General features: G+C 38.5%; 1 protein-coding gene and 1 long non-coding RNA gene across 2 annotated transcripts in view; one reads left to right on the top strand and one right to left on the bottom strand.

Annotated features, from left to right (window-relative positions):
- LOC120428915 (uncharacterized) overlaps nucleotides 1–26630 on the top strand; it is a gene marked incomplete at its 5' end in the record, with an annotated part of 240613 nt that overhangs the window by 212960 nt on the left and 1023 nt on the right. Inside the window, one exon of the mRNA XM_052706399.1 lies at nucleotides 3489–3979. Coding sequence (XP_052562359.1) covers nucleotides 3489–3979 — 491 coding nt within the window. The remainder of the gene's footprint in view (nucleotides 1–3488; nucleotides 3980–26630) is intronic.
- LOC120428919 (uncharacterized) lies at nucleotides 22612–24987 on the bottom strand. Its single transcript, XR_005607175.2, has 2 exons — nucleotides 24739–24987; nucleotides 22612–24188 (listed from the first exon to the last, which is right to left on the bottom strand). It is a non-coding gene; the product is annotated as an uncharacterized LOC120428919 (long non-coding RNA).

The following is a 26630-nucleotide window of genomic DNA, read 5'->3' as shown; positions in this document are numbered from 1 at the left end:
ACGCGCATGTAACATCAAACACGTATATTTTGTCTTAATCGCACACTATATTTACAGTAGTTCTAAGTTAGTTGTAGTTATTAAGTTTCCAGTATCCGACTGGTGCGCGGAACAGTCATCAACATATTTTCATAACAAACTCAAAGTAGCGTTAAATTCTTGTATCCATTTTGTGTTCAATTTAGACCGTTATGCAAGCGTGACTCACCGGTAACATATACACTCAATCCCCGGTGGTTGGTCACTTTTTCGTTTGACACTTTTTTAGTTTGTACCCCGTTGGTTGGTCAAAGTCAAACTAAAAAGTGACGAACTGTCACTTTTTAGACGGCGCTTACGCACACTATCAAAACAAACGTTAGATAGTGTGTGTGAACTCCGTGTAAAAGGGGTGTCAAACTAAAAAGTGACCCCGTTCATTTGACAACAATTGGTGTCAAACCACCGGGGGTTTGAGTGTGTTGGTAGGGTGTCCTTTCTCACGTTTTGGTATGTTCAGATCCATTCTAATCCTTCATTCAATAATATCAAATCAGTCTCCTCATTACCTGTTTTCAAAATTGACACCTCTACGAAGTCAAAGAGGGCGAAAATACAAAACTCAAAGAAATAGAACCACTCGTTTTTCTAAATCTTTGTTTGTTAGAGGCATTGCAACTTAGAATCTGTGTGGTGCGAGCTCTGTCGCCGTTTTCACACCAGATCAAACTGTCAAAATTGCACCAGCGTTTCAAGGCTTTCAACGCTCATGGTATGGCAGATTTTCAAATCAAAATATATTTTTTCAAAGTTTTTTTTAAATTTTATTAGACTTTTAATAAATTTGTATACTTATAAATTGGTTTATGTCAAGCTTCGTGTGTGTACCGGGTTCGAGTTAGCTTTGAGCTATTCAGTTTGACAATTCTAAACCGACCAAAGAGATGGTTTAAATAATCGTTGTTTTGTGAGTTATTTCAATTTTGTTTAGTCTTTTGTAATTTGTGAATCAAATCTGGATTCGTTTCAGATTATTGATGGCCGTGATCTGCGTTAAATGTGGTTTCAATTTTGCGAAATTCAATCAGTTGGAAATGGTGGAGAAAAACAACAACTTTTAAAAAAAAACATAAAAAAGTATGATAAAATTTACATGATATCACTTCAATATCTGGCATACCATAATTTTGTATGTACCTTGACCATAACTGACAGCTCGCACGACCTAGCTTGGAATCAACTACCGCATAATCTACACAGCAAATTCTGATGTTCGTTTTCAGTTAATATTTACTGAAATTTTCAGTTAGATTTTCGCTGGGTGCTGAAAAGACAGAATGCGTAACGTGATTTTCGAAAGCTCCCCACTAATACAACAGCACTACAGCTGTAAACATAAACAAAGTAGTAGGCTTTGTTCAAGCTCAAGCGTGACTAATTTTTTGCTGCTGAAGTGAATTGTTTTGAAACATTTTTGATCTGTTGATGTTGATGTTTTCGATGAAAAATTAAGTGCATCCCACTTTTTTCTTCGTATACTAAACGATGGGCGGCCAAAAGAGGCCTTTTTTGTTTTCCACGTGATGAAAAATTGTGTCAAAAGTGGGTGGAATTTCGTGAATCAGAAGAGCAACCGAATGGAAGTTCCGAGATTATGTATCTTTGATGTGCAGTGATAATATCCGAATAAGATTATCCAATATTATTTGGCAAGTACCATTCATAGTTATTGATAATTCGTCGCTAACATTTCAAAAAGCGTCATAAACATAGGTTTTGCGTTAGACATAGCGATTTTGAAATGTTAGCAACGAAACATGCCAATCTCGATTTCAACCCTCTTCTTAAGATGTTTTGACTTCGAATACCTTAATAGCTCGACGCCATCGACTTTTTTTATTCCTGACAAAATAAATTATAGATCGATCACAATACTTGCCCTCTTCTTGGTATTATTTTGCGAACAGTAAATTGGTTCCGCTTTGACAGTTCTAAATTGAGGCCGCTTTGCGGACAACTATTCTGCACCCAGGTTTTTCGCTGAACTTTAGTTAAAATTTGTATGGAGCTGTCAAAGTTTGCTGAAATTTCAGCAAGTTTTCAATTACTGAAAATTTCAGTAGTGCAGATTTCAGTAAATTCAACTGAATACAGTAATGAGAAATTGGTGTGTACAGACTATTAACTCTAGGTTGGGATTTAAGAAGGCATGTCTAGGGCATTTTGATAGTTTAGAATAAAATCAGAAGAATTATTTAGTGAAGTTACGTTTAAGCAAATTTAGTTATCAAAGTTATGGCAAATTTAGTTATCAAAAAGGTCGAAAAGGACCCCAATACCACAGGAAGGTTAAACGGTTCTTAAAACGTTTGCCTAACTCACTTCTGAATCTAAAAGGCAGGATGTTGTTAAACGGTTTTAACAACTTTTACCTAACCCGTTCAGAATCTTATGGTCATGAGTTCTTATGACATGTTCAACAAACGTTCTCTATTCAAGTATGACTTGCACTTGCAAAACTTACTCAAAACACGCACTTTTCTAACGTATGAAGAGATGTTCAACAACAGAAAAATGTGCGCTTTTTCCAGCGTTCAAGAATTCTCGGGGACGTTCGGAAAACATAGTAAATGAGTTCAACAACCAATTCGAAAATCTCTTGGCGAACAAAGTTGCTAGGTACTTGGGTATTTTTTTATATTTCAGTTTCAAAGTTATTTTTGTAAATTTGTAAATTTAACTTTAAAATTTTACTAATTTCGTTGAATGTTTCTAAAAGAAGCACCGTGGTGTAGGGGTAAGCGTGATTGCCTCTCACCCAGTCGGCCTGGGTTCGATCCCAGACGGTTCCGGTGGCATTTTTCGAGACGAGATTTGTCTGATCACGCCTTCCGTCGGACGGGAAGTAAATGTTGACCCCGGACTAACCTAAAAAAAAGGTAAGGTCGTTAGCTCAGTCCAGGTGTAGGAGTCGTCTCCCTGGGTCCTGTCTCGGTGGAATCGCTGGTAGGCAGTTAGACTAACAATCCAAAGGTCATCAATTCGAATCCCGGGGTGGATGGAAGCTGAGGTGTAAAAAGAGGTTTGCAATTGCCTCAACAATCAAGCCTTCGAACACCTAGTTTCGAGTAGGAATCTCGCAATCGAGAACGCCAAGGCAATGCTATAGAGCGAATAATTTGATTTTTGATCTGTATTTGACTCACTGTAAATTAATGTTGTTCTGAACTTATACATTTTTGAACTTTAGATTTTATTTTACTTTGGATTTTCAAATATTTAAATTATGATGTTTTAAACTTGTACATTTTACAACTTTCGATTTTAGTTAGTATTTTTAATTTTGCTGCAAAATCTTTATTTTGCTGAAAAATTTTCGAGGCTTTTTTGTCAAATAAACGAAAATGAGTTAACTGTGTTTATTTGAACGGTTTGTCTGGTATAGAATAACATAGCTCTGTGGTACAATAATTCTTATCATATATATGTTAAAACTTTTACGTTTCTAGCCTTTCAGCAAAACTTATGAGAGTGTTGGTATTTTTTGTCCTCCTGACCAGCTCGACAAAATGTCTTTAATAGAAAATGAAGATATTCTGTTTTCATGGACGGAACCTATTTATATGAACTTTACGCATGTCGGTATAATGAACAAAATGGATCAAATATTCCACTCAAAAGTAAATGGAGGACTTATTGGAAACATTTATGGCGATATCTATGTTCATGAATTTCCAGGAGAATTAGAATTAGAATTAGAGACTTTACCACCAAGTGAAGCTTCAATGAAACCTTTGCAGATTGATAATGTCAAAGACATTTATGATTTATACCCTGCAAACGATATCGAAAGTATCGAGCTGTTTGAAAAACTATTCAATCAGCTTCCCGGATTTGGGATATTCAGTAGGAACAATAGTGAGTTAGCTGCCTGGAGCTTACAATCATATTATGGTGGAATGTTTTCAATGCAAACTAAACCAGAATTTCGAAGAAAAGGGTAAGTAGCACATTTGTAAGCATACACTCAACTCCCGGTGGTTGGTCACTTTTTCGTTTGACACTTTTTTAGTTTGCACCCCGTTGGTTGGTCAAAGCCAAACTAAAAAGTGACGAACTGCCACTTTTTACACGGCGCTCACGCACACTATCAAAACAAACGTTTGATAGTGTGTGTGAACTCCGTGTAAAAGGGGAGTCAAACTAAAAAGTGACCCCGTTCGTTTGACAGCAGTTGGTGTCAAACCACCGGGGTTTGAGTGTATTCGGCTACAACCTTGATCCCAATCTAGACTGCAAGTAAAAATACAACAAATAAACGATCAACATATGTATATACCCGGCAGAAAGTTTGTTGGTGACATCAACTTTCAAATAACTTGGCTTGATTTTTCTTATATCACTGTAAACTCCTCGAGTTATGACCTCGCAAAAACAACAATGTATCCAGGTTTTTAACAACATGGACGAATACCGAAGGTAACGCTTGTAACGGTACGGGGGTACTGTCAAACCAATTTTATAACGCACGCTCACGTCACGTCATTCTTGAACTCCTGTCAAAACTTTTCACCAAGATGGCGTCACATATTTTTGCTCCCGTCCCGCACCAACCGCACACAACGAACCATTTTCTGCTGATGCCCGGAATATTTTCGAAACAACCCGTTTCTCTCCGAAAGCCGGAGCCCAGGAGCAAACCGAGACAGATCCGCTGGCCGGAAACTAGTCCGTGTGACCATCGTGCCAGAAATAAACCCGAGACAGCAAGACAGAAAGAAACTCGTGAAAGAACCTCTGCTTCCTGCTAACCGCCAGCTGGAACCGTGTCCGTGGCTAAGAAAAACATCCGAGGCAACATTCGCTGGCCACTGGCCGTAACAGTGGAAAAGGCGCGTCGGAAATACACGTCACAGAACTTGTTGGTTTCGGGTAGCGGCTGCTGGTGTTGTCTCGGGTGTTTCTCTTAGCCACGGACACGGTTCCAGCTAACAGATCTGTCACAAATTTCTTTCTGGCGTCTGACTCTGGTATTTTTTTGATTATCTGGTTTCTGGTCAGTAGGTTCTTTCTGTGGTGTTTCCTCGAGATTGTTCCCACTTTGTTGCACATTCTATTCGCCGATGGATTGCCCGGGGTCTACCAACCCACACCCTGGTGGAACGCCAGAGAGGTCTGCAGCTGGAAAACACCCGGAGGGCCGTCCGTCAATGTCAAATATTTTCAATGACATGACGATGAAGGAAATAAAAACCAAAATTTCAAACATTTGCCAACTGTTCCACCGGACCCGCTAGCAATCTTGATCCCATCGAGCGAAACCCTTCCGACTTGTCTTCACATTTCCTGCTGTCCCCATTCCGGAATGAACACACCATCTCGAGGTTAAGGTTATGTTCACAGAACAAATAAACTAAACGAGACTAATCGTGTCTGCCGGATGACTGCTGCGGGGAACGAAGTAGCGCTCGCTGAAGAGTGGAAAATAAGCGAGGAAACAACTCACAGGACCAACTGACCAGATAACCAAAAAATACCAGACTCAAGGCGCAGAAAGAAATTCGCGACAGATCTGTTAGCTGGAACCGTGCCCGTGGCTAAGAGAAACACCCGAGACAACACCGTTTCTTCCGGCCGCCGCTACCCGAAACCAACAGGTTCTGTGACGTGTATTTCCGACGCGCCTTTTCCACTGTTACGGCCAGTGGCCAGCGAATGTTGCCTCGGATGTTTTCCTTAGCCACGGACACGGTTCCAGCTGGCGGTTAGCAGGAAGCAGAGGTTCTTTCACGAGCTTCTTTCTGTCTTGCTGTATGGGGTTTATTTCTGGCACAATGGTCGCATGGACTTGTTTCCGGCCAGCGGATCTGTCTCGGGTTGCTCCTGGGCTCCGGCTTTCGGAGAGAAACGGGTTGTTTCGAAAATATTCCGGGCATCAGCAGAAAATGTTTTGTTGTGTGCGGTTGGTGCGGAACGGGAGCAAAAATATGTGACGCCATCTTGGTGAAAAATTTTGACAGGAGCTCAAGAATGACGTGACGTGAGCGTGCGTTACAAAATAGGTTTGACAGTACCCCCGTACCGTTGCAAGCGTTACCTTCGGTTTTCGTCCATGTTGTTAAAAACCTGGATACACTCGCCATTTGTCATATGGGTCATTCCACCTGAAGTGTGCAAGAAAAAAATGCAATTTTGAAAATTACCATCTCCGATTCTGCTCAAATTTGGCAGAGCTGTTGAGACTATCAAATCATGCAAAAATCCCGAATTTCATCCAAATCGGACCACCCCCTCCATTTTTGTACCCTCCCAAAAAATCGACTTTTTGACGATTTTTGAGCGAAACTCCTATCTTCAAACGACGATAACTCAGGAACCACAAATCTTAGAGGGTCGGTCTTAGACTCAATTTTGAAGGAAATTGGACGTAGAATCCATTTCTGTAAACAAAATCAGAATTAAAATAATGTGTCTACCTGTAGTGCGCAATTGAAAACCTTAAATGGTTGTATCTTAAAACAGCCCTATTTATTTTTTAAATTTGACTTCACCATCGTATTCTCCGTGCAATTTTACATAAAAATCACTTATCAACAGAAAGGAATATGTTTCGTTCCAGAGATATCGAATTTTAAAGTTATAAGTATTTGAGATTACCTAAATAAGCTACACTCGTCGCATATGCTAGTGTAATAGTCTGAACACCACTGCATTCCCAACATACCCATTCACACTTAATTTCCATTTTTATTACCATGCCCGGACCTCGCACAACAAGACCAGGTTTTGTCTTTCAAAACACAAACCCTGCCTGACTGTAGAGCCCACACACAGTTAGAACCACTTGGCGCAAGCATAATTGCTGATGCTTGCGTATAGCCTTTTTCGAACCATATTTCGGTTCATCGACAATTGGCCGGGACGCTGACTCCTGCTGAGCCAGCGCAAGGGTTCAACCCAGTACAAGCCAACTCCAGAAGTCTATACTGTAGCACGTAAGTGTCACCACTCAAATTACATGTGATGCAACAAATTTGACTAGTATAAATACCCGAGTTCAAATAAACAAAAATCAGTCTTTTCGGCTGGAACATCAAGGCGACTTGTTTACTTTATTTCGAGCTCCGAGCTGGTTACTGCTCCTCGCAGTCTACCACACCTTGGATAGCTCTTAATGCAAAGAAAGTCCCTGCAGGTTTCCCCGCGGTTCTTATCCCTCGCACTGTCGAACGTTTGTCAGTAACTGAAATAGCATGGTTCCATTGAAGAATTTTTCTTTAAAATATAATTATCTTTCTTCCAGCTTCCGGGAATCTTCTTCAATTTTAATGCCTACATTTATCTATTCACTATATGATTTATTTAAATGTTTATATCCTTCCTTATCCTGTTCCTTTTCTTTCAGCAATGGAAACATCTGGAGCAATTGTCTTTTCAATTATAGTTGTTTGTTTTGCAGCTTCCCGGAATCATCTTTAAAATTACTGCTTATTTGTATTTATCTTTTCACTGTAAGATTTATTTTTATATTCATATCTACCATTCCCCCATACAATATAAAATTGAATGACAAGAATGTTATATTATGTAACGGATTTTATGAACATCCACGCGTCACGCATTTCGTGGACGCTCTCCTTTAAATGTCATTCATCTTTCCTGTCTCTCTCTATCATTCTGATTCATTCTTGTCGCGCGTACGGACCTGAAAGGACGTGTCTGAATAAAGTCGAGTTGTTGTGAATCGCAAATCGCGTCTCATTTATTCGTACCGTAATCTGGGGTGAATCGGGACTACAGTCTGAATAGGGACAGCTGTTTTTAGAGCACTTAAAGCTTTTAAATTTGGAAATGGATGTACACATTTTGTTGGCCTGAGTCTGTTCTAACCGAAACCAACCAGAAAAATCAAAATATTGTGCTCCAACATGGTTAAAACTGCTGTCCCAGTTCGCCCCATGTGTCCCGATTGACCCTGGTTTACGGTACTAAAACATGGTGTCAGAAGTTTTCGCGGACAACTAGTGAATTTCCGGCGTCATCGGTAAAACGCGGAAGGTTCCTGTGAGGAGATTCAACGTCGGGCGGTCAAAGAATCATACGCGGAAGTGATCGGATAAGTTGCTCTCTGTGTTGCGAACGTGTGCGATCCTGTCCGGCGGGAATATTTCTTTGTGCGCGTCGTCGAATTGTTGGAGATTTCGCGGAAGTGAAGTGGAGAAGAAAATTCGAGAAAAATGGACGCTGAGCAGTTCAAGATTTTTATGAAGCATCAGGAGAAGGCATCGTTGCAAAAAATGGTCGTGAAGCAGTCAACAACGCTGGCCGCTGGAAGTTCGGCGGGCCCCGCTTTGCCGCTTCCCCCTCCGCTGGAGCTGGCCGGAGACGTGGAGGCAAACTTTGAGTTTTTCAAGCAGAATCGCATCCGCCGCTGGGATGGATGGTTGGCCGGACACGATGAAGAAGCAGAAAACGAGCATCCTTGTGTCAGTAATCGGAAGTGTGGCGCGCCAAAAGTACTTCAATTTTGAGCTTACGGTGGCAGAGACGGATGATCCAGAAATTGCTCTGACAGCGATTAAGGAAAAGGTAGTGCGCAAACGGAAGTTCGTCGACTGGATCATTTTTTTTGGCCTTTTGCAAGATCCGGTCGAAAGCATCGACGACTACCTGAGGAAGCTGAAGGTTCTGTTGAAGTCATGCCAGTTCGGAGCTCTCGAGAAAGAAATGCTGCGGTTCAAGATCGTCACATTGAACAAGTGGCCAAATCTCCAGACCAGGATGCTGGGCATGCAGGACCTGAAGACCTGCCGTGCAGAGAAACTCATTGTAACCTACGGCCAGGTCGTGGGCCGGACGTGTGATGATGTCAAGAAGATCCGGAAGAAGAAGGAGTGCAAGTTCTGCGGCGATTGGCACGAGTTTGAGAAAGGAGTCTGCCCTGCTTTTGGTAAGAGGTGTAACCGCTGTGGCCGGAAGACTCATTTTGAAAGAGCGTGCAAGTCGGACCGGCGAAAGCGATCGAAGAGCAAGTGAAAAGTGCACAAGGTTCATCGAGATTCTCTGGAAGATGAGGAGTCGGACAGCAACGAGTCGAGCAGCGGCAGCGAAGCAAGCGCAGTGATCGGCAAGATCGAAAACTCGCCTGAACTTGGAGGCCACGTGACGGCGGAGCTGGATTTCTACGTCGACGGTAAGTGGCAATCATCCCGCTGGAATTTGGACACTGGTGCTAACACAAGTCTCGTGGGTTACACTTGGGTAACAACGATGACCGGATGTGCCAGACTGAAACTTCTACCGTCAGACTGCCGCCTGGAAAACTTCAGTGGAGCAGAGATTCCTGTCCTCGGTGCGATCGTTGTTCCCTGTCGACGCGATGGTCGAAAATACAAGCTTCTTCTCCAGGTAGTGAATGGATCGCACATTCCTTTGCTATCAGCAAGAGTGTGCAAGATACTGAAGCTTGTGCAGTTTTGCGATACTGTGTCTGAATCTTCGTCCCAGTTGGAAGAGCCGGTGTTGGAGATCAACCGAGTCCGTGCTTTTCGCCTTGATGGCCAAAGCGGAGAAACCGGACTGGACCAACTGCAGCTGATTCAAGATCTGAAGTGTGTTTGTTGCCGAGCAAGATGCTGGCACCCAGCGTAGCCGCGTAAGAAACCCAGGAGTTGAACGCCCCGTGTTCGATTGAGCTGTGTGTTGAGCGAAACAGCAAGCTGGAGTTATCATGAGAGAAAAATCTTTTTTTTATTTTATCAACCCTATAAAAATTTACAATTTACTTTTGACATAGGACTATGTCTCTACTTACTATATTAGGGGACCAGTTCAGAAATTTGATCTAAAGCGTCACTTTTAAGCGTTCAAAAAAAGGGGACATTTCGAACGCTTATATCTTTTTTCCCTGTGAATTAATCCAGACGGTTGAACCACCAATCGAAAGGCGAAGACTTCAGATATCGTTTAACTACATAGAAAGTTTGACTAAACATAGTTAAATCACTTAAAACATGCAATCAAAATGAGTAATTTTTCAGTACAAATCGGACAGATGACCAATCAGAGCGAGCGTATGCATTCGAGGCCGCGCCCCTTTTGTGCCGTTCTCCGGCTGTGCCGCTATTTAAGCAGAAAATTTCGCAAAAGCAAGTCACTTTGGAACGAGCACTCGAACTGTGCACGTCGGGTCGGCGCGGAGCAGCAGCAGCAGCAGCCAATAGAAGAAGAGGACCAGCAACCAGAAGGAAGAACCACCAGCAGCAGAAGGAGGAAATTCGAGCGACGCGAACCGGTGGAAGTCGCTATGATGCGGCGGTTCTCATGAAAAATGGCCATTTCGACAGTGGTGGCCAAAACCTGGAGTGGCCGGTGCCCTCAAAGCAGGTTCCCCCGGGGCCCGGAGGGCCTTTTACAGAACCATACGAGTTGTGGCAATATGGGTATCAAAATTCATGGTTTTTGATACTGAACATGAAAATGGCCATTTCGACATTGTTGGCCACAACCTGGAGTGGCCGGTGATTTCAAAGCAGGTTCCCCCGGGACCCGCGGGAACATTTACAGAACCATACGAGTTGTGACAATATGGGTATCAAAATTCATGGTTTTTGAGACTGAACATGAAAATGGCCATTTCGACAGTGTTGGCCACAACCTGGAGTGGTCGGTGATCTCAATGCAGGTTCCCCCTGGGCCCGGGGGAACTTTTACAGAACCTTACGAGTTTTGGCAATATAGGTATCAAAATTCATGGTTTTTGATACTGAACATGCCAATGGCCATTTCGACAGCGGTGGCCAAAACCTGGAGTGGCCGGTGATCTCAAAGCAGGTTCCCCCGGGGCCCGGAGGGCCTTTTATAGAACCATATGAGTTGTGGCAATATAGGTATCAAAATTCATGGTTTTTGATACTGAACATGCCAATGGCCATTTCGACAGTGGTGGCCAAAACCTGGAGTGGCCGCTGCCCTCAAAGAAGGTTCCTCTGGGGCCTGGGGGACATTTACAGAACCATACGAGTTGTTGCAATATGGGTATCAAAATTCATGGTTTTTGATACTGTACATGAAAATTGACATTTCGACCGTAGTGGCCACAACCTGGAGTTCCCGATGCCCTCAAAGCAGGTTCCCCCGGGGCCCAGGGTAACATTAATCGAAACATATGAGTTGTGGCAATATGGGTATCAAAATTCATAGTTTTGATATTGAACCTGCAAATGGCCATTTCGACAGTAGTGGCCACAACCTGGAGTTGCCGGTGCCGTCATGGAAGGTTCACCTTGGGGGAACATTTATGACAATTTTGCCGAAAAATCTATGAAACAAAATAAAATAATCTTATTCCAAATTTCACTAGCAATCAAAAAACTCATTCATATTGTTTGGTCCTATGTCTTTCGGTTATGTCTCTGACATACCATCTTGAACTTTTATATTATGTAACGGATTTTATGAACATTCCCGCGTCACGCATTTCGTGGACGCTCCCCTTTAAATGTCATTCATCTTTCCTGTCTCTCTCTGTATCTTGCTGATTCATTCTTGTCGCGCGTACGGACCTGAAAGGACGTGTCTGTTAGGATACTAAAATTTTCGTAATTAAAAGACGCAACTTTTGGTACCATAACATCTATAGGTCATCGCTGAAATTTGAAAGTTATCGCAGTTTTAGTGAAAAAAAGTCGATTTTTCCCCGTTTTCGTCATTTTCCAATTTTTGCGCGTGGCGCGTCGAAAAACACAGTTTTTATTTTCAAAAAATCGTATCTCAGAGTATCGAAAACATAACTTCACCATTTTTTGATATGTTATGTGAAATTTTCCGAGGAATCCGATAAAAATATTTTCATACATAGGCTCTTTGGTCCCGAGACCTTCAAAACAGCATTTTAAGTTTTCATATGACCTTTTCAAATGTTAAGCTAGATTTTCGAAACTTCTTACTATTTTTCCCAAATAGCCAAACTAATCACCTTTCTTTTGCGTCTAGGACAGCTAAAATCGGATGATATGGCGCGGAGATATGATTTTTTGAAAAAAGTGGTTTTTGCGAAAATCGACGAAAATTGCCATTTTTCGGACCACCCTAACACGGCGTAGGTCACCCTAATGGCCAAACAAAAAAATACGGGTCTAATTATTTCGGCCAAGGATCCCCCAGAAAAATTTTGAGCCCGATCGGAGAACTTTTTTTTCGAATCATGCTGTTTTCGTGGGGAATTGCTGTATATATATATATATATATATATATATATATATATATATATATATATATATATATATATATATATATATATATATATATATATATATATATATATATATATATATATATATATATATATATATATATATATATATATATATATATATATATATATATATATATATATATTCCATTTCAAAAGAGCCTAAACCGAAAAAAAAGTTCTCCGATCGGGCTCAAATTTTTTCTGGGGGTTCCTTGGCCAAAATAATTAGACCCGTATTTTTTTGTTTGGCCATTAGGGTGACCTACATCGCGCTAGGGTGGTTCGAAAAATGACAATTTTCGTCATTTTTCGCAAAAACCTCTTTTTTCAAAAAATCATATCTCAGCGCCATTTCATCCGATTTCAGCTGTCTTAGACGCAAAAGAAAGATGATGAGTTTGGCTATTTGGGAAAAATAGTAAGAAGTTTCAAAAATCTAGCTTAACATTTAAAAAAGTCGCATGAAAACTTAAAATGGCGTTTTGACCGTGTCTGGACCAAAGAGCCTATGTCTGAAAATATTTTTATCGGATTCCTTGGAAAATTTCACATAACATATCTAAAAATTGGCGATGTCGAACCGTACGTTTCGGAGATATGATTTTTTGAAAATAAAAACTGGGTTTTTCGACGAGCCACGCGCAAAAACGGGAAAATGACGAAATCGGCAAAAAATCAACTTTTTCCACTAAAACTGCGATAACTTTAAAATTTCAGCGATGACCTATAGATGTTATGGTACCAAAAATTTTGGTACCATAACATCTATAGGTCATCGCTGAAATTTTAAAGTTATCGCAGTTTTAGTGGAAAAAGTTGATTTTTTGCCGATTTCGTCATTTTCCCGTTTTTGCGCGTGGCTCGTCGAAAAACCCAGTTTTTATTTTCAAAAAATCATATCTCCGAAACGTACGGTTCGACATCGCCAATTTTTTGATATATTATGTGAAATTTTCCAAGGAATCCGATAGAAATATTTTCAGACATAGGCTCTTTGGTCCAGACACGGTCAAAACGCCATTTTAAGTTTTCATGCGACTTTTTTAAATGTTAAGCTAGATTTTTGAAACTTCTTACTATTTTTCCCAAATAGCCAAACTCATCATCTTTCTTTTGCGTCTAAGACAGCTGAAATCGGATGAAATGGCGCTGAGATATGATTTTTTGAAAAAAGAGGTTTTTGCGAAAAATGACGAAAATTGTCATTTTTCGAACCACCCTAGCGCGATGTAGGTCACCCTAATGGCCAAACAAAAAAATACGGGTCTAATTATTTTGGCCAAGGAACCCCCAGAAAAAATTTGAGCCCGATCGGAGAACTTTTTTTTCGGTTTAGGCTCTTTTGAAATGGAATTGCTGTATATATATATATATATATATATATATATATATATATATATATATATATATATATATATATATATATATATATATATATATATATATATATATATATATATATATATATATATATATATATATATAATATATATATATATATATATATATATATATATATATATATATATATATATACAGCAATTCCCCACGAAAACAGCATGATTCGAAAAAAAAGTTCTCCGATCGGGCTCAAAATTTTTCTGGGGGATCCTTGGCCGAAATAATTAGACCCGTATTTTTTTGTTTGGCCATTAGGGTGACCTACGCCGTGTTAGGGTGGTCCGAAAAATGGCAATTTTCGTCGATTTTCGCAAAAACCACTTTTTTCAAAAAATCATATCTCCGCGCCATATCATCCGATTTTAGCTGTCCTAGACGCAAAAGAAAGGTGATTAGTTTGGCTATTTGGGAAAAATAGTAAGAAGTTTCGAAAATCTAGCTTAACATTTGAAAAGGTCATATGAAAACTTAAAATGCTGTTTTGAAGGTCTCGGGACCAAAGAGCCTATGTATGAAAATATTTTTATCGGATTCCTCGGAAAATTTCACATAACATATCAAAAAATGGTGAAGTTATGTTTTCGATACTCTGAGATACGATTTTTTGAAAATAAAAACTGTGTTTTTCGACGCGCCACGCGCAAAAATTGGAAAATGACGAAAACGGGGAAAAATCGACTTTTTTTCACTAAAACTGCGATAACTTTCAAATTTCAGCGATGACCTATAGATGTTATGGTACCAAAAGTTGCGTCTTTTAATTACGAAAATTTTAGTATCCTAACAGACACGTCCTTTCAGGTCCGTACGCGCGACAAGAATGAATCAGCAAGATACAGAGAGAGACAGGAAAGATGAATGACATTTAAAGGGGAGCGTCCACGAAATGCGTGACGCGGGAATGTTCATAAAATCCGTTACATAATATAAAAGTTCAAGATGGTATGTCAGAGACATAACCGAAAGACATAGGACCAAACAATATGAATGAGTTTTTTGATTGCTAGTGAAATTTGGAATAAGATTATTTTATTTTGTTTCATAGATTTTTCGGCAAAATTGTCATAAATGTTCCCCCAAGGTGAACCTTCCATGACGGCACCGGCAACTCCAGGTTGTGGCCACTACTGTCGAAATGGCCATTTGCAGGTTCAATATCAAAACTATGAATTTTGATACCCATATTGCCACAACTCATATGTTTCGATTAATGTTACCCTGGGCCCCGGGGGAACCTGCTTTGAGGGCATCGGGAACTCCAGGTTGTGGCCACTACGGTCGAAATGTCAATTTTCATGTACAGTATCAAAAACCATGAATTTTGATACCCATATTGCAACAACTCGTATGGTTCTGTAAATGTCCCCCAGGCCCCAGAGGAACCTTCTTTGAGGGCAGCGGCCACTCCAGGTTTTGGCCACCACTGTCGAAATGGCCATTGGCATGTTCAGTATCAAAAACCATGAATTTTGATACCTATATTGCCACAACTCATATGGTTCTATAAAAGGCCCTCCGGGCCCCGGGGGAACCTGCTTTGAGATCACCGGCCACTCCAGGTTTTGGCCACCGCTGTCGAAATGGCCATTGGCATGTTCAGTATCAAAAACCATGAATTTTGATACCTATATTGCCAAAACTCGTAAGGTTCTGTAAAAGTTCCCCCGGGCCCAGGGGGAACCTGCATTGAGATCACCGACCACTCCAGGTTGTGGCCAACACTGTCGAAATGGCCATTTTCATGTTCAGTCTCAAAAACCATGAATTTTGATACCCATATTGTCACAACTCGTATGGTTCTGTAAATGTTCCCGCGGGTCCCGGGGGAACCTGCTTTGAAATCACCGGCCACTCCAGGTTGTGGCCAACAATGTCGAAATGGCCATTTTCATGTTCAGTATCAAAAACCATGAATTTTGATACCCATATTGCCACAACTCGTATGGTTCTGTAAAAGGCCCTCCGGGCCCCGGAGGAACCTGCTTTGAGGGCACCGGCCACTCCAGGTTTTGGCCACCACTGTCGAAATGGCCATTTTTCATCAGAACCGCCGCATCATAGCGACTTCCACCGGTTCGCGTCGCTCGAATTTCCTCCTTCTGCTGCTGGTGGTTCTTCCTTCTGGTTGCTGGTCCTCTTCTTCTATTGGCTGCTGCTGCTGCTGCTCCGCGCCGACCCGACGTGCACAGTTCGAGTGCTCGTTCCAAAGTGACTTGCTTTTGCGAAATTTTCTGCTTAAATAGCGGCACAGCCGGAGAACGGCACAAAAGGGGCGCGGCCTCGAATGCATACGCTCGCTCTGATTGGTCATCTGTCCGATTTGTACTGAAAAATTACTCATTTTGATTGCATGTTTTAATATATATACATATATATATATATATATATATATATATATATATACAGCAATTCCATTTGAAAAGAGCCTAAACCGAAAAAAAAGTTCTCCGATCGGGCTCAAAATTTTTCTGGGGGTTCCTTGGCCAAAATAATTAGACCCGTATTTTTTTGTTTGGCCATTAGGGTGACCTACATCGTGCTAGGGTGGTTCGAAAAATGGCAATTTTCGTCATTTTTCGCAAAAACCACTTTTTTCGAAAAATCATATCTCCGCGCCATTTCATCCGATTTTAGCTGTCCTAGACGCAAAAGAAAGGTGATGAGTTTGGCTATTTGGGAAAAATAGTAAGAAGTTCCAAAAATCTAGCTTAACTATTGAAAAAGTCGTATGAAAACTTAAAATGGCGTTTTGCCCGTGTCTGGACCAAAGAGCCTATGTCTGAAAATATTTTTATCGGATTCCTCGGAAAATTTCACATAAAATATAAAAAAATTGGCGATGTCGAACCGTACATTTCAGAGATATGATTTTTTGAAAATAAAAACTGAGTTTTTCGACGCGCCACGCGCAAAAACAGGAAAATGACGAAATCGGCAAAAAATCAACTTTTTTTACTAAAACTGCGATAACTTTAAAATTTCAGCGATGACCTATAGATGTTATGGTACCAAAAGTTGCGTCTTTCAATTACGAAAATTTTGATACCCAAACATCTATAGGTCATCGCTGAAATTTTAAAGTTATCGCAGTTTTAGTGAAAAAAGTTGATTTTTTGCCGATTTCGTCATTTTCCCGTTTTTGCGCGTGGCGCGTCGAAAAACGCAGTTTTTATTTTCAAAAAATCGTATCTCCAAAACGTACGGTTCGACATCGCCAATTTTTTGATATGTTATGTGAAATTTTCCGAGGAATCCGATAAAAATATTTTCAGACATAGGCTCTTTGGTCCAGACACGGTCAAAACGCCATTTTATGTTTTCATAAGACTTTTTCAATAGTTAAGCTAGATTTTTGGAACTTTTTACTATTTTTCCCAAATAGCCAAACTCATCACCTTTCTTTTGCATCTAAGACAGCTAAAATCGGATGAAATGGCGCGGAGATATGATTTTTAGAAAAAAGTGGTTTTTGCAAAAAATGACGAAAATTCCCATAATTCGAACCACCCTAGCACGATGTAGGTCACCCTAATGGCCAAACAAAAAAATACGGGTCTAATTATTTTGGCCAAGGAACCCCCAGAAAAATTTTGAGCCCGATCGGAGAACTTTTTTTTCGGTTAAGGCTCTTTTCAAATGGAATTGCTGTATATTAGGGTGCCCAGAATATGGGACTTTTCCTCAAAACCTCGCTCCACAAGCCGAATATTGTTCCTTGAGCAATTTTAGGACTCTGGGCCAAATATGAGCAAAATCGGTCAACATTTACCCATTGATACTCGAAGGTGAAGTTTGTATGGGAAAAATCGAAAAAAATATATGGAAAACCCAATTTTCTTACGGTTTGGTCTGCAGATTGCGCTAATTCCATCAAATTATTCCCAAAAGTGAGATTCCCATTGAAAATTTAATGCTCTACAACTTTGTAGAACATACCAAAGCTGTAAAACTCGATCCTGAAAAGTTATTAGCGATTTAAAAAAGTCATTTTTGTATGAAAAACTGTTTTTTCACCAACTTTAGGCTCGGGTATCAATGGGTTAATCGCAACCAAATTCGCTCAAAATTTACACAGATGCTTAAAATAACCCAAAAAACCGTTTTCCGCTTGTGGAGCAGGGGGTCAATTTTTCTGGGCACCCTACTGTATATATATATATATATATATATATATATATATATATACCGTAAACCGGGGTGACTTTGATAGGATTTCAATTTGTTTTTAGAATATTTTCCAACAGTTAAGGTTTTTCTTATAATTATTATATTTAAAACATGTACTGGGGTAGGTCACACAAAGTCCATGCACCTTTTCGGGAAAAACAGTTTTTTAATAGTGTTTAGAAAAATAGTTACGTTTAAAATTCTTAGTTTTAACTCCGGGGTGACTTTGATAGTCATAGTTTTTCTTGTTAAAATCATATTTAAGATGTTCAAACTTTATTTGTACGTTAAATGCACCATCACTAAAGTAGCTGATATAGTTTTAAAGAAAAAAATCAATGTTTATATTTAGTTAACTAAGTTTATAAGCTTTTTAACAAAATACATATAAATTTCAGGTAAAATTGTAAAAAAGTCGGAATTTTGCCTGAAATTTGTTAAAACTAGTTTTGTTTATAAAATTATCGGTTTATATTGCATTTTATACTAAATTCGAAGCACAGATCACAAGTTTAAACATTTTACATGAAATTTGTTTAACTGAAATTGCCTATAAATTTGGAGATATTTTTTAATTGTGTTTCAAAAACACATATTATTTTTTATTTTCAAACTTATTTAACCTTCTCCTAGTGGAAAATTGTCCGAAGAATCCGAAAATGCATTCCGTTTTCCGATTAAAAATCATGTTCATTGAGAAATTCATGACACTTTGAGAAGTTTAAAATAATGACTTTTATCAACATTTTCTTAACTATAGTTAACTAACTTTTTAAACTTTTCAAAATTTTATGAAAAGTTCTTCTTGAGGTACTTTGAACACTTCTCTACCATGGTCAGTATGTTTCTAAACCATTCCTTACGTATTTTAATTGTACTCTTCATTTTGCGGAAAAATCGCAAACCTATCAAAGTCACCCCGGCTATCAAAGTCACCCCGTTTTACGGTATATATATATATATATATATATATATATATATATACAGCAATTCCCCACGAAAACAGCATGGAAAAAAACAAAAGTGCTCGGATCGGGCTCAAATTTTTTCTGGGGGTTCCCTGGCCGAAATAATTAGACCCGTATTTTTTTGTTTGGCCATTAGGGTGACCTACGCCGTGTTAGGGTGGTCTGAAAAATGGCCATTTTCGTCGATTTTCGCAAAAACCACTTTTTTCGAAAAATCATAACTCCTCGCCATTTTAACCGATTTCAATTGTCTTATACGCAAATGAAAGGTGATAAGTTGACCTTTCAAAGAAAAATAGTAAGAAGTTTCAATAATCTAGCCTAACATATGAAAAGGGCGTATGAAACTTTAAAATGCCGTTTTGACGGTGTCTGGACCAAAGAGCCTATGTCTGGAAATATTTTTATCGGATTCCCCGGACATTTTTACATAACATACTAAAAAATGGGAGGAGTTCATTAACAGGATTCCGAGATATGATTTTTTGAAAATAAAATCCGTGTTTTTCGACGCGCCGCGCGCAGAAACCGAAAAATGACGAAATTGACAAAAAAACAACTTTTTTCACTAAAACTGCGATAACTTCAAAATTTCAGCGATGACCTATAGATGTCTGGGTACCAAAATTTTTGTAATTAAAAGACGCAACTTTTGGTACCCAGACATCTATAGGTCATCGCTGAAATTTTAAAGTTATCGCAGTTTTAGTGAAAAAAGTTGATTTTTTGCCGATTTCGTCATTTTCCGGTTTTTGCGCGCGGCGCGTCGAAAAACACGGATTTTATTTTCAAAAAATCTTATCTCGGAATCCTGTTAATGAACTCCTCCAATTTTTTAGTATGTTATGTAAAAATGTCCGGGGAATCCGATAAAAATATTTCCAGACATAGGCTCTTTGGTCCAGACACCGTCAAAACGGCATTTTAAAGTTTCATACGCCCTTTTCATATGTTAGGCTAGATTATTGAAACTTCTTATTATTTTCCTTTGAAAGGTCAACTTATCACCTTTCATTTGCGTATAAGACGATTGAAATCGGTTGAAATGGCGAGGAGTTGTGTTTTTTCGAAAAAAGTGGTTTTTGCGAAAATCGACGAAAATGGCAATTTTTCAGACCACCCTAACACGGCGTAGGTCACCCTAATGGCCAAACAAAAAAATACGGGTCTAATTATTTCGGCCAGGGAACCCCCAGAAAAAATTTGAGCCCGATCCGAGCACTTTTGTTTTTTTCCATGCTGTTTTCGTGGGGAATTGCTGTATATATATATATATATATATATATATATATATATATATATATATATATATATATATATACAGCAATTCCATTTCAAAAGAGCCTAAACCGAAAAAAAAAGTTCTCCGATCGGGCTCAAATTTTTTCTGGGGGTTCCTTGGCCAAAATAATTAGACCCGTATTTTTTTGTTTGGCCATTAGGGTGACCTACATCGCGCTAGGGTGGTTCGAAAAATGACAATTTTCGTCATTTTTCGCAAAAACCTCTTTTTTCAAAAAATCATATCTCAGCGCCATTTCATCCGATTTCAGCTGTCTTAGACGCAAAAGAAAGATGATGAGTTTGGCTATTTGGGAAAAATAGTAAGAAGTTTCAAAAATCTAGCTTAACATTTAAAAAAGTCGCATGAAAACTTAAAATGGCGTTTTGACCGTGTCTGGTACCAAAAATTTTGGTACCATAACATCTATAGGTCATCGCTGAAATTTTAAAGTTATCGCAGTTTTAGTGGAAAAAGTTGATTTTTTGCCGATTTCGTCATTTTCCCGTTTTTGCGCGTGGCTCGTCGAAAAACCCAGTTTTTATTTTCAAAAAATCATATCTCCGAAACGTACGGTTTGACATCGCCAATTTTTTGATATATTATGTGAAATTTTCCAAGGAATCCGATAAAAATATTTTCAGACATAGGCTCTTTGGTCCAGACACGGTCAAAACGCCATTTTAAGTTTTCATGCGACTTTTTTAAATGTTAAGCTAGATTTTTGAAACTTCTTACTATTTTTCCCAAATAGCCAAACTCATCATCTTTCTTTTGCGTCTAAGACAGCTAAAATCGGATGAAATGGCGCGGAGATATGATTTTTTGAAAAAAGTGGTTTTTGCAAAAAATGACGAAAATTGCCATTTTTCGAACCACCCTAGCACGATGTAGGTCACCCTAATGGCCAAACAAAAAAATACGGGTCTAATTATTTTGGCCAAGGAACCCCCAGAAAAATTTTGAGCCCGATCGGAGAACTTTTTTTTCGGTTTAGGCTCTTTTGAAATGGAATTGCTGTATATATATATATATATATATATATATATATATATATATATATATATATATATATATATATATATATATATATATATATATATATATATATATATATCTATATATATATATATATATATATATATATATATATATATATATATATATATATATATATATACAGCAATTCCCCACGAAAACAGCATGATTCGAAAAAAAAGTTCTCCGATCGGGCTCAAAATTTTTCTGGGGGATCCTTGGCCGAAATAATTAGACCCGTATTTTTTTGTTTGGCCATTAGGGTGACCTACGCCGTGTTAGGGTGGTCCGAAAAATGGCAATTTTCGTCGATTTTCGCAAAAACCACTTTTTTCAAAAAATCATATCTCCGCGCCATATCATCCGATTTTAGCTGTCCTAGACGCAAAAGAAAGGTGATTAGTTTGGCTATTTGGGAAAAATAGTAAGAAGTTTCGAAAATCTAGCTTAACATTTGAAAAGGTCATATGAAAACTTAAAATGCTGTTTTGAAGGTCTCGGGACCAAAGAGCCTATGTATGAAAATATTTTTATCGGATTCCTCGGAAAATTTCACATAACATATCAAAAAATGGTGAAGTTATGTTTTCGATACTCTGAGATACGATTTTTTGAAAATAAAAACTGTGTTTTTCGACGCGCCACGCGCAAAAATTGGAAAATGACGAAAACGGGGAAAAATCGACTTTTTTTCACTAAAACTGCGATAACTTTCAAATTTCAGCGATGACCTATAGATGTTATGGTACCAAAAGTTGCGTCTTTTAATTACGAAAATTTTAGTATCCTAACATGTATAGGTCATCGCTGAAATTTTAAAGTTATCGTAGTTTTAGTGAAAAAAGTCGATTTTTTCCCGTTTTCGTCATTTTCCAATTTTTGCGCGTGGCGCGTCGAAAAACACAGTTTTTATTTTCAAAAAATCGTATCTCAGAGTATCAAAAACATAACTTCACCATTTTTTGATATGTTATGTGAAATTTTCCGAGGAATCCGATAAAAATATTTTCAGACATAGGCTCTTTGGTCCCGAGACCTTCAAAACAGCATTTTAAGTTTTCATATGACCTTTTCAAATGTTAAGCTAGATTTTCGAAACTTCTTACTATTTTTCCCAAATAGCCAAACTAATCACCTTTCTTTTGCGTCTAGGACAGCTAAAATCGGATGATATGGCGCGGAGATATGATTTTTTGAAAAAAGTGGTTTTTGCGAAAATCGACGAAAATTGCCATTTTTCGGACCACCCTAACACGGCGTAGGTCACCCTAATGGCCAAACAAAAAAATACGGGTCTAATTATTTCGGCCAAGGATCCCCCAGAAAAATTTTGAGCCCGATCGGAGAACTTTTTTTTCGAATCATGCTGTTTTCGTGGGGAATTGCTGTATATATATATATATATATATATATATATATATATATATATATATATATATATATATATATATATATATAAAAAAGTTATAAAGGTCCCTTTATGCAAGGGTGGTTTCTTTTAATTAATTACTCCAAAGTGATGAGTTTGACGGTCCAAAACGTTCTGATTTTATTGTGATCGAAAAGTCCCCCAGAGCCTCACACACGAGGTACTGAGGTTTTGCTTGCAAAGCATTAATTGAGCTACTTGCTTCAATCGCGGCGAGGTAAACGAAGTTTAGCTTTGTTCGCAGTTTGGGTTACTGTTGCCGGCTGTGCTGACGATGTTGGTGGCGTCGATCAATTATGCGGAAAGCAATTTCCGTAACCGAGCCACGTAGCCTAGTGGTAACGCTTCCGCCTCGTAAGCGGTAGATCGGGGTTAAAATCCCGGCTCGGACCAACACAACTGGTGATCTTTTCCCTTCTGGATTCGATTGCTTAGTAAAGGGAAGGTAGTGTATCGTCACAAACTGGACCTTATCACGACACCTTAGGGAGGCGACCTATGGAATGTTAACATTAACCTAAACATGTTAACATTAGTTGAGTGAAAAACTGCCACTGAATCCGCTTTGTAAATGCCGGCCCCGATACTCTTCACGGGTGTTCCCCTCAGGAACTGGGAAAGATTTACTTACTTTACAATTTCCGTAACTGCTCCCTCACCAAGAAAGGATCGTCCCGATCCGTATCGACTGCACATAAATTTTCCATCGGAAAGAACTACCAAACAGGTCACTCAGCGAGTTTGAAATATCTCAAGCTTATTCGGTGATGTTTGAAACATTATAGTTGTTGCTGTTTTGTAATTAAGTGTTACAAATATTTGTAATCAAAGATTACGTAATCTTTAATTACATCTTCATTTATTACACTTTTGTAACTCTGAATTACAAATTGAGATTTGTAATTAGCTATTACAAACAAACTATTATTTCATTGTAATGTTTCCTCACAACAATTTCAAACACACTCGATTAACTGAATTTTTTTTGCTGCATAATTTTGAAATGGTTTTCTTTGTTTTTTTATCACTCACACACCTTCTAAAAAATAAATTTTGAATCGTGTTTTTTCCTTTTGTCAAATTAGTTAATCTGATCATGTTGAATTATTTAAATGATTTCCGAATTGCTGATTTTGTTTTTACTCACACACACACTCACTTAACTTATCAAATTTGGAAAAATATTTTTGAATTTTGAATTTAGATTTTTTTCACTTTAAATTTTGTTGCTTGTTGAAAATCCGGGTAACGCTGTTCCTTTGTCTCCCTCGTCGAAGGTGTTGAAATCCGTGTCGTGCTGCGCTCCTGAACTCGGTTCTGAGTTTTTCGCGATGTGCACACGATGGTATCACGCCTCTTGCCGAAGTATCCAGCGGATAACGTTGGTTCATCTTCTTCGGTCGGTGGCTGCTTCACCAGGTAATTTCCTTGGCTGCTTCACTCCTGATCTCCAGAGCCGTTGGTGACGAATTTCTGCTGAATGAACAACTGCCGTGTTTTTCGCATTAACTTGTACTTTCGGTCTCACTACCGAGATTTTCGCGAACGACCACTTCAATCACTGGGCACAGCCACCTTCCGGCGAAGACTCGACTGCGCCAGTTATAAAGGTCCCATTATGCAAGGGTGGTTTCTTTTAATTAATTACTCCAAAGTGATGAGTTTGACCTAGGTCGTGCGAGCTGTCAGTTATGGTCAAGGTACATACAAAATTATGGTATGCCAGATATTGAAGTGATATCATGTAAATTTTATCATACTTTTTTATGTTTTTTTAAAAAGTTGTTGTTTTTCTCCACCATTTCCAACTGATTGAATTTCGCAAAATTGAAACCACATTTAACGCAGATCACGGCCATCAATAATCTGAAACGAATCCAGATTTGATTCACAAATTACAAAAGACTAAACAAAATTGAAATAACTCACAAAACAACGATTATTTAAACCATCTCTTTGGTCGGTTTAGAATTGTCAAACTGAATAGCTCAAAGCTAACTCGAACCCGGTACACACACGAAGCTTGACATAAACCAATTTATAAGTATACAAATTTATTAAAAGTCTAATAAAATTTAAAAAAAACTTTGAAAAAATATATTTTGATTTGAAAATCTGCCATACCATGAGCGTTGAAAGCCTTGAAACGCTGGTGCAATTTTGACAGTTTGATCTGGTGTGAAAACGGCGACAGAGCTCGCACCACACAGAGTTTGACGGTCCAAAACGTTCTGATTTTATTGTGATCGAAAAGTCCCCCAGAGCCTCACACACGAGGTACTGAGGTTTTGCTTGCAAAGCATTAATCGAGCTACTTGCTTCAATCGCGGCGAGGTAAACGAAGTTTAGCTTTGTTCGCAGTTTGGGTTACTGTTGCCGGCTGTGCTGACGATGTTGCTGGCGTCGATCAATTATGCGGAAAGCAATTTCCGTAACTTATATATATATATATATATATATATATATATATATATATATATATATATATATATATATATATATATATATATATATATATAATATATATATATATATATATATATATATATATATATATATATATTATTGAAAATTTAATGCTCTACAACTTTGTAGAACATACCAAAGCTGTGAAACTCGATCCTGAAAAGTTATTGGCGATTTAAAAAAGTCATTTTTGTATGAAAAACATTTTTTTCACCAACTTTAGGCTCGGGTATCAATGGGTTAATCTCATCCAATTTCGCTCAAAATTTACACAGATGCTTAAAATAACCCAAAAAACCGTTTTCCGCTTGTGGAGCATGGGGTCATTTTTTCTGGGCACCCTAATATATATATATATATATACAGCAATTCCCCACGAAAACAGCATGGAAAAAAACAAAAGTCCTCGGATCGGGCTCAAAATTTTTCTGAGGGTTCCCTGGTCGAAATAATTAGACCCGTATTTTTTTGTTTGGCCATTAGGGTGACCTGCGCCGTGTTAGGGTGGTCTGAAAAATGGCCATTTTCGTCGATTTTCGCAAAAACCACTTTTTTCGAAAAATCATAACTCCTCGCCATTTTAACCGATTTCATCTGTCTTATACGCAAATGAAAGGTGATAAGTTGGCCTTTCAAAGAAAAATAGTAAGAAGTTTCAAAAATCTAGCCTAACATTAGAAAAGGGCGTATGAAACTTTAAAATGCCGTTTTGACGGTGTCTGGACCAAAGAGCCTATGTCTGGAAATATTTTTATCGGATTCCTCGGACATTTTTACATAACATACTAAAAAATGGGAGGAGTTCATTAACAGGATTCCGAGATATGATTTTTTGAAAATAAAATCCGGGTTTTTCGACGCGCCGCGCGCGAAAACGGGAGATTGACGAAATTGGCAAAAAATCAACTTTTTTCACTAAAACTGCGATACCTTTAAAATTTCAGCGATGACCTATAGATGTCTGGGTACCAAAATTTTCGTAATTAAAAGACGCAACTTTTGGTACCCAAACATCTATAGGTCATCGCTGAAATTTTCAAGTTATTGCAGTTTTAGTGAAAAAAGTTGATTTTTTGCCAATTTCGTCATTCTCCGGTTTTTGCGCGCGGCGCGTCAAAAAACACGGATTTTATTTTCAAAAAATCATATCTCGGAATCCTGTTAATGAACTCCTCCCATTTTTCAGTATGTTATGTAAAAATGTCCGGGGAATCCGATAAAAATATTTCCAGACATAGGCTCTTTGGTCCAGACACCGTCAAAACGGCATTATAAAGTTTCATACGCCCTTTTTATATGTTAGGCTAGATTTTTGAAACTTCTTACTATTTTTCTTTGAAAGGCCAACTTATCACCTTTCATTTGCGTATAAGACAATTGAAATCGGTTAAAATGGCGAGGAGTTATAATTTTTCGAAAAAAGTGGTTTTTGCAAAAATCGACGAAAATGGCCATTTTTCAGACCACCCTAACACGGCGCAGGTCACCCTAATGGCCAAACAAAAAAATACGGGTCTAATTATTTCGGCCAGGGAACCCCCAGAAAAATTTTGAGCCCGATCCGAGGACTTTCGTTTTTTTCCATGCTGTTTTCGTGGGGAATTGCTGTATATCTATATATATATATATATATATATATATATA

The sequence above is a fragment of the Culex pipiens genome, chromosome 1 (assembly GCF_016801865.2).
Source record: "Culex pipiens pallens isolate TS chromosome 1, TS_CPP_V2, whole genome shotgun sequence".
Taxonomy (NCBI): Eukaryota; Metazoa; Arthropoda; class Insecta; order Diptera; family Culicidae; genus Culex; species Culex pipiens.
Note: the sequence above shows the minus strand (reverse complement) of the source record. Positions and strands in the feature narration are given on the sequence as shown.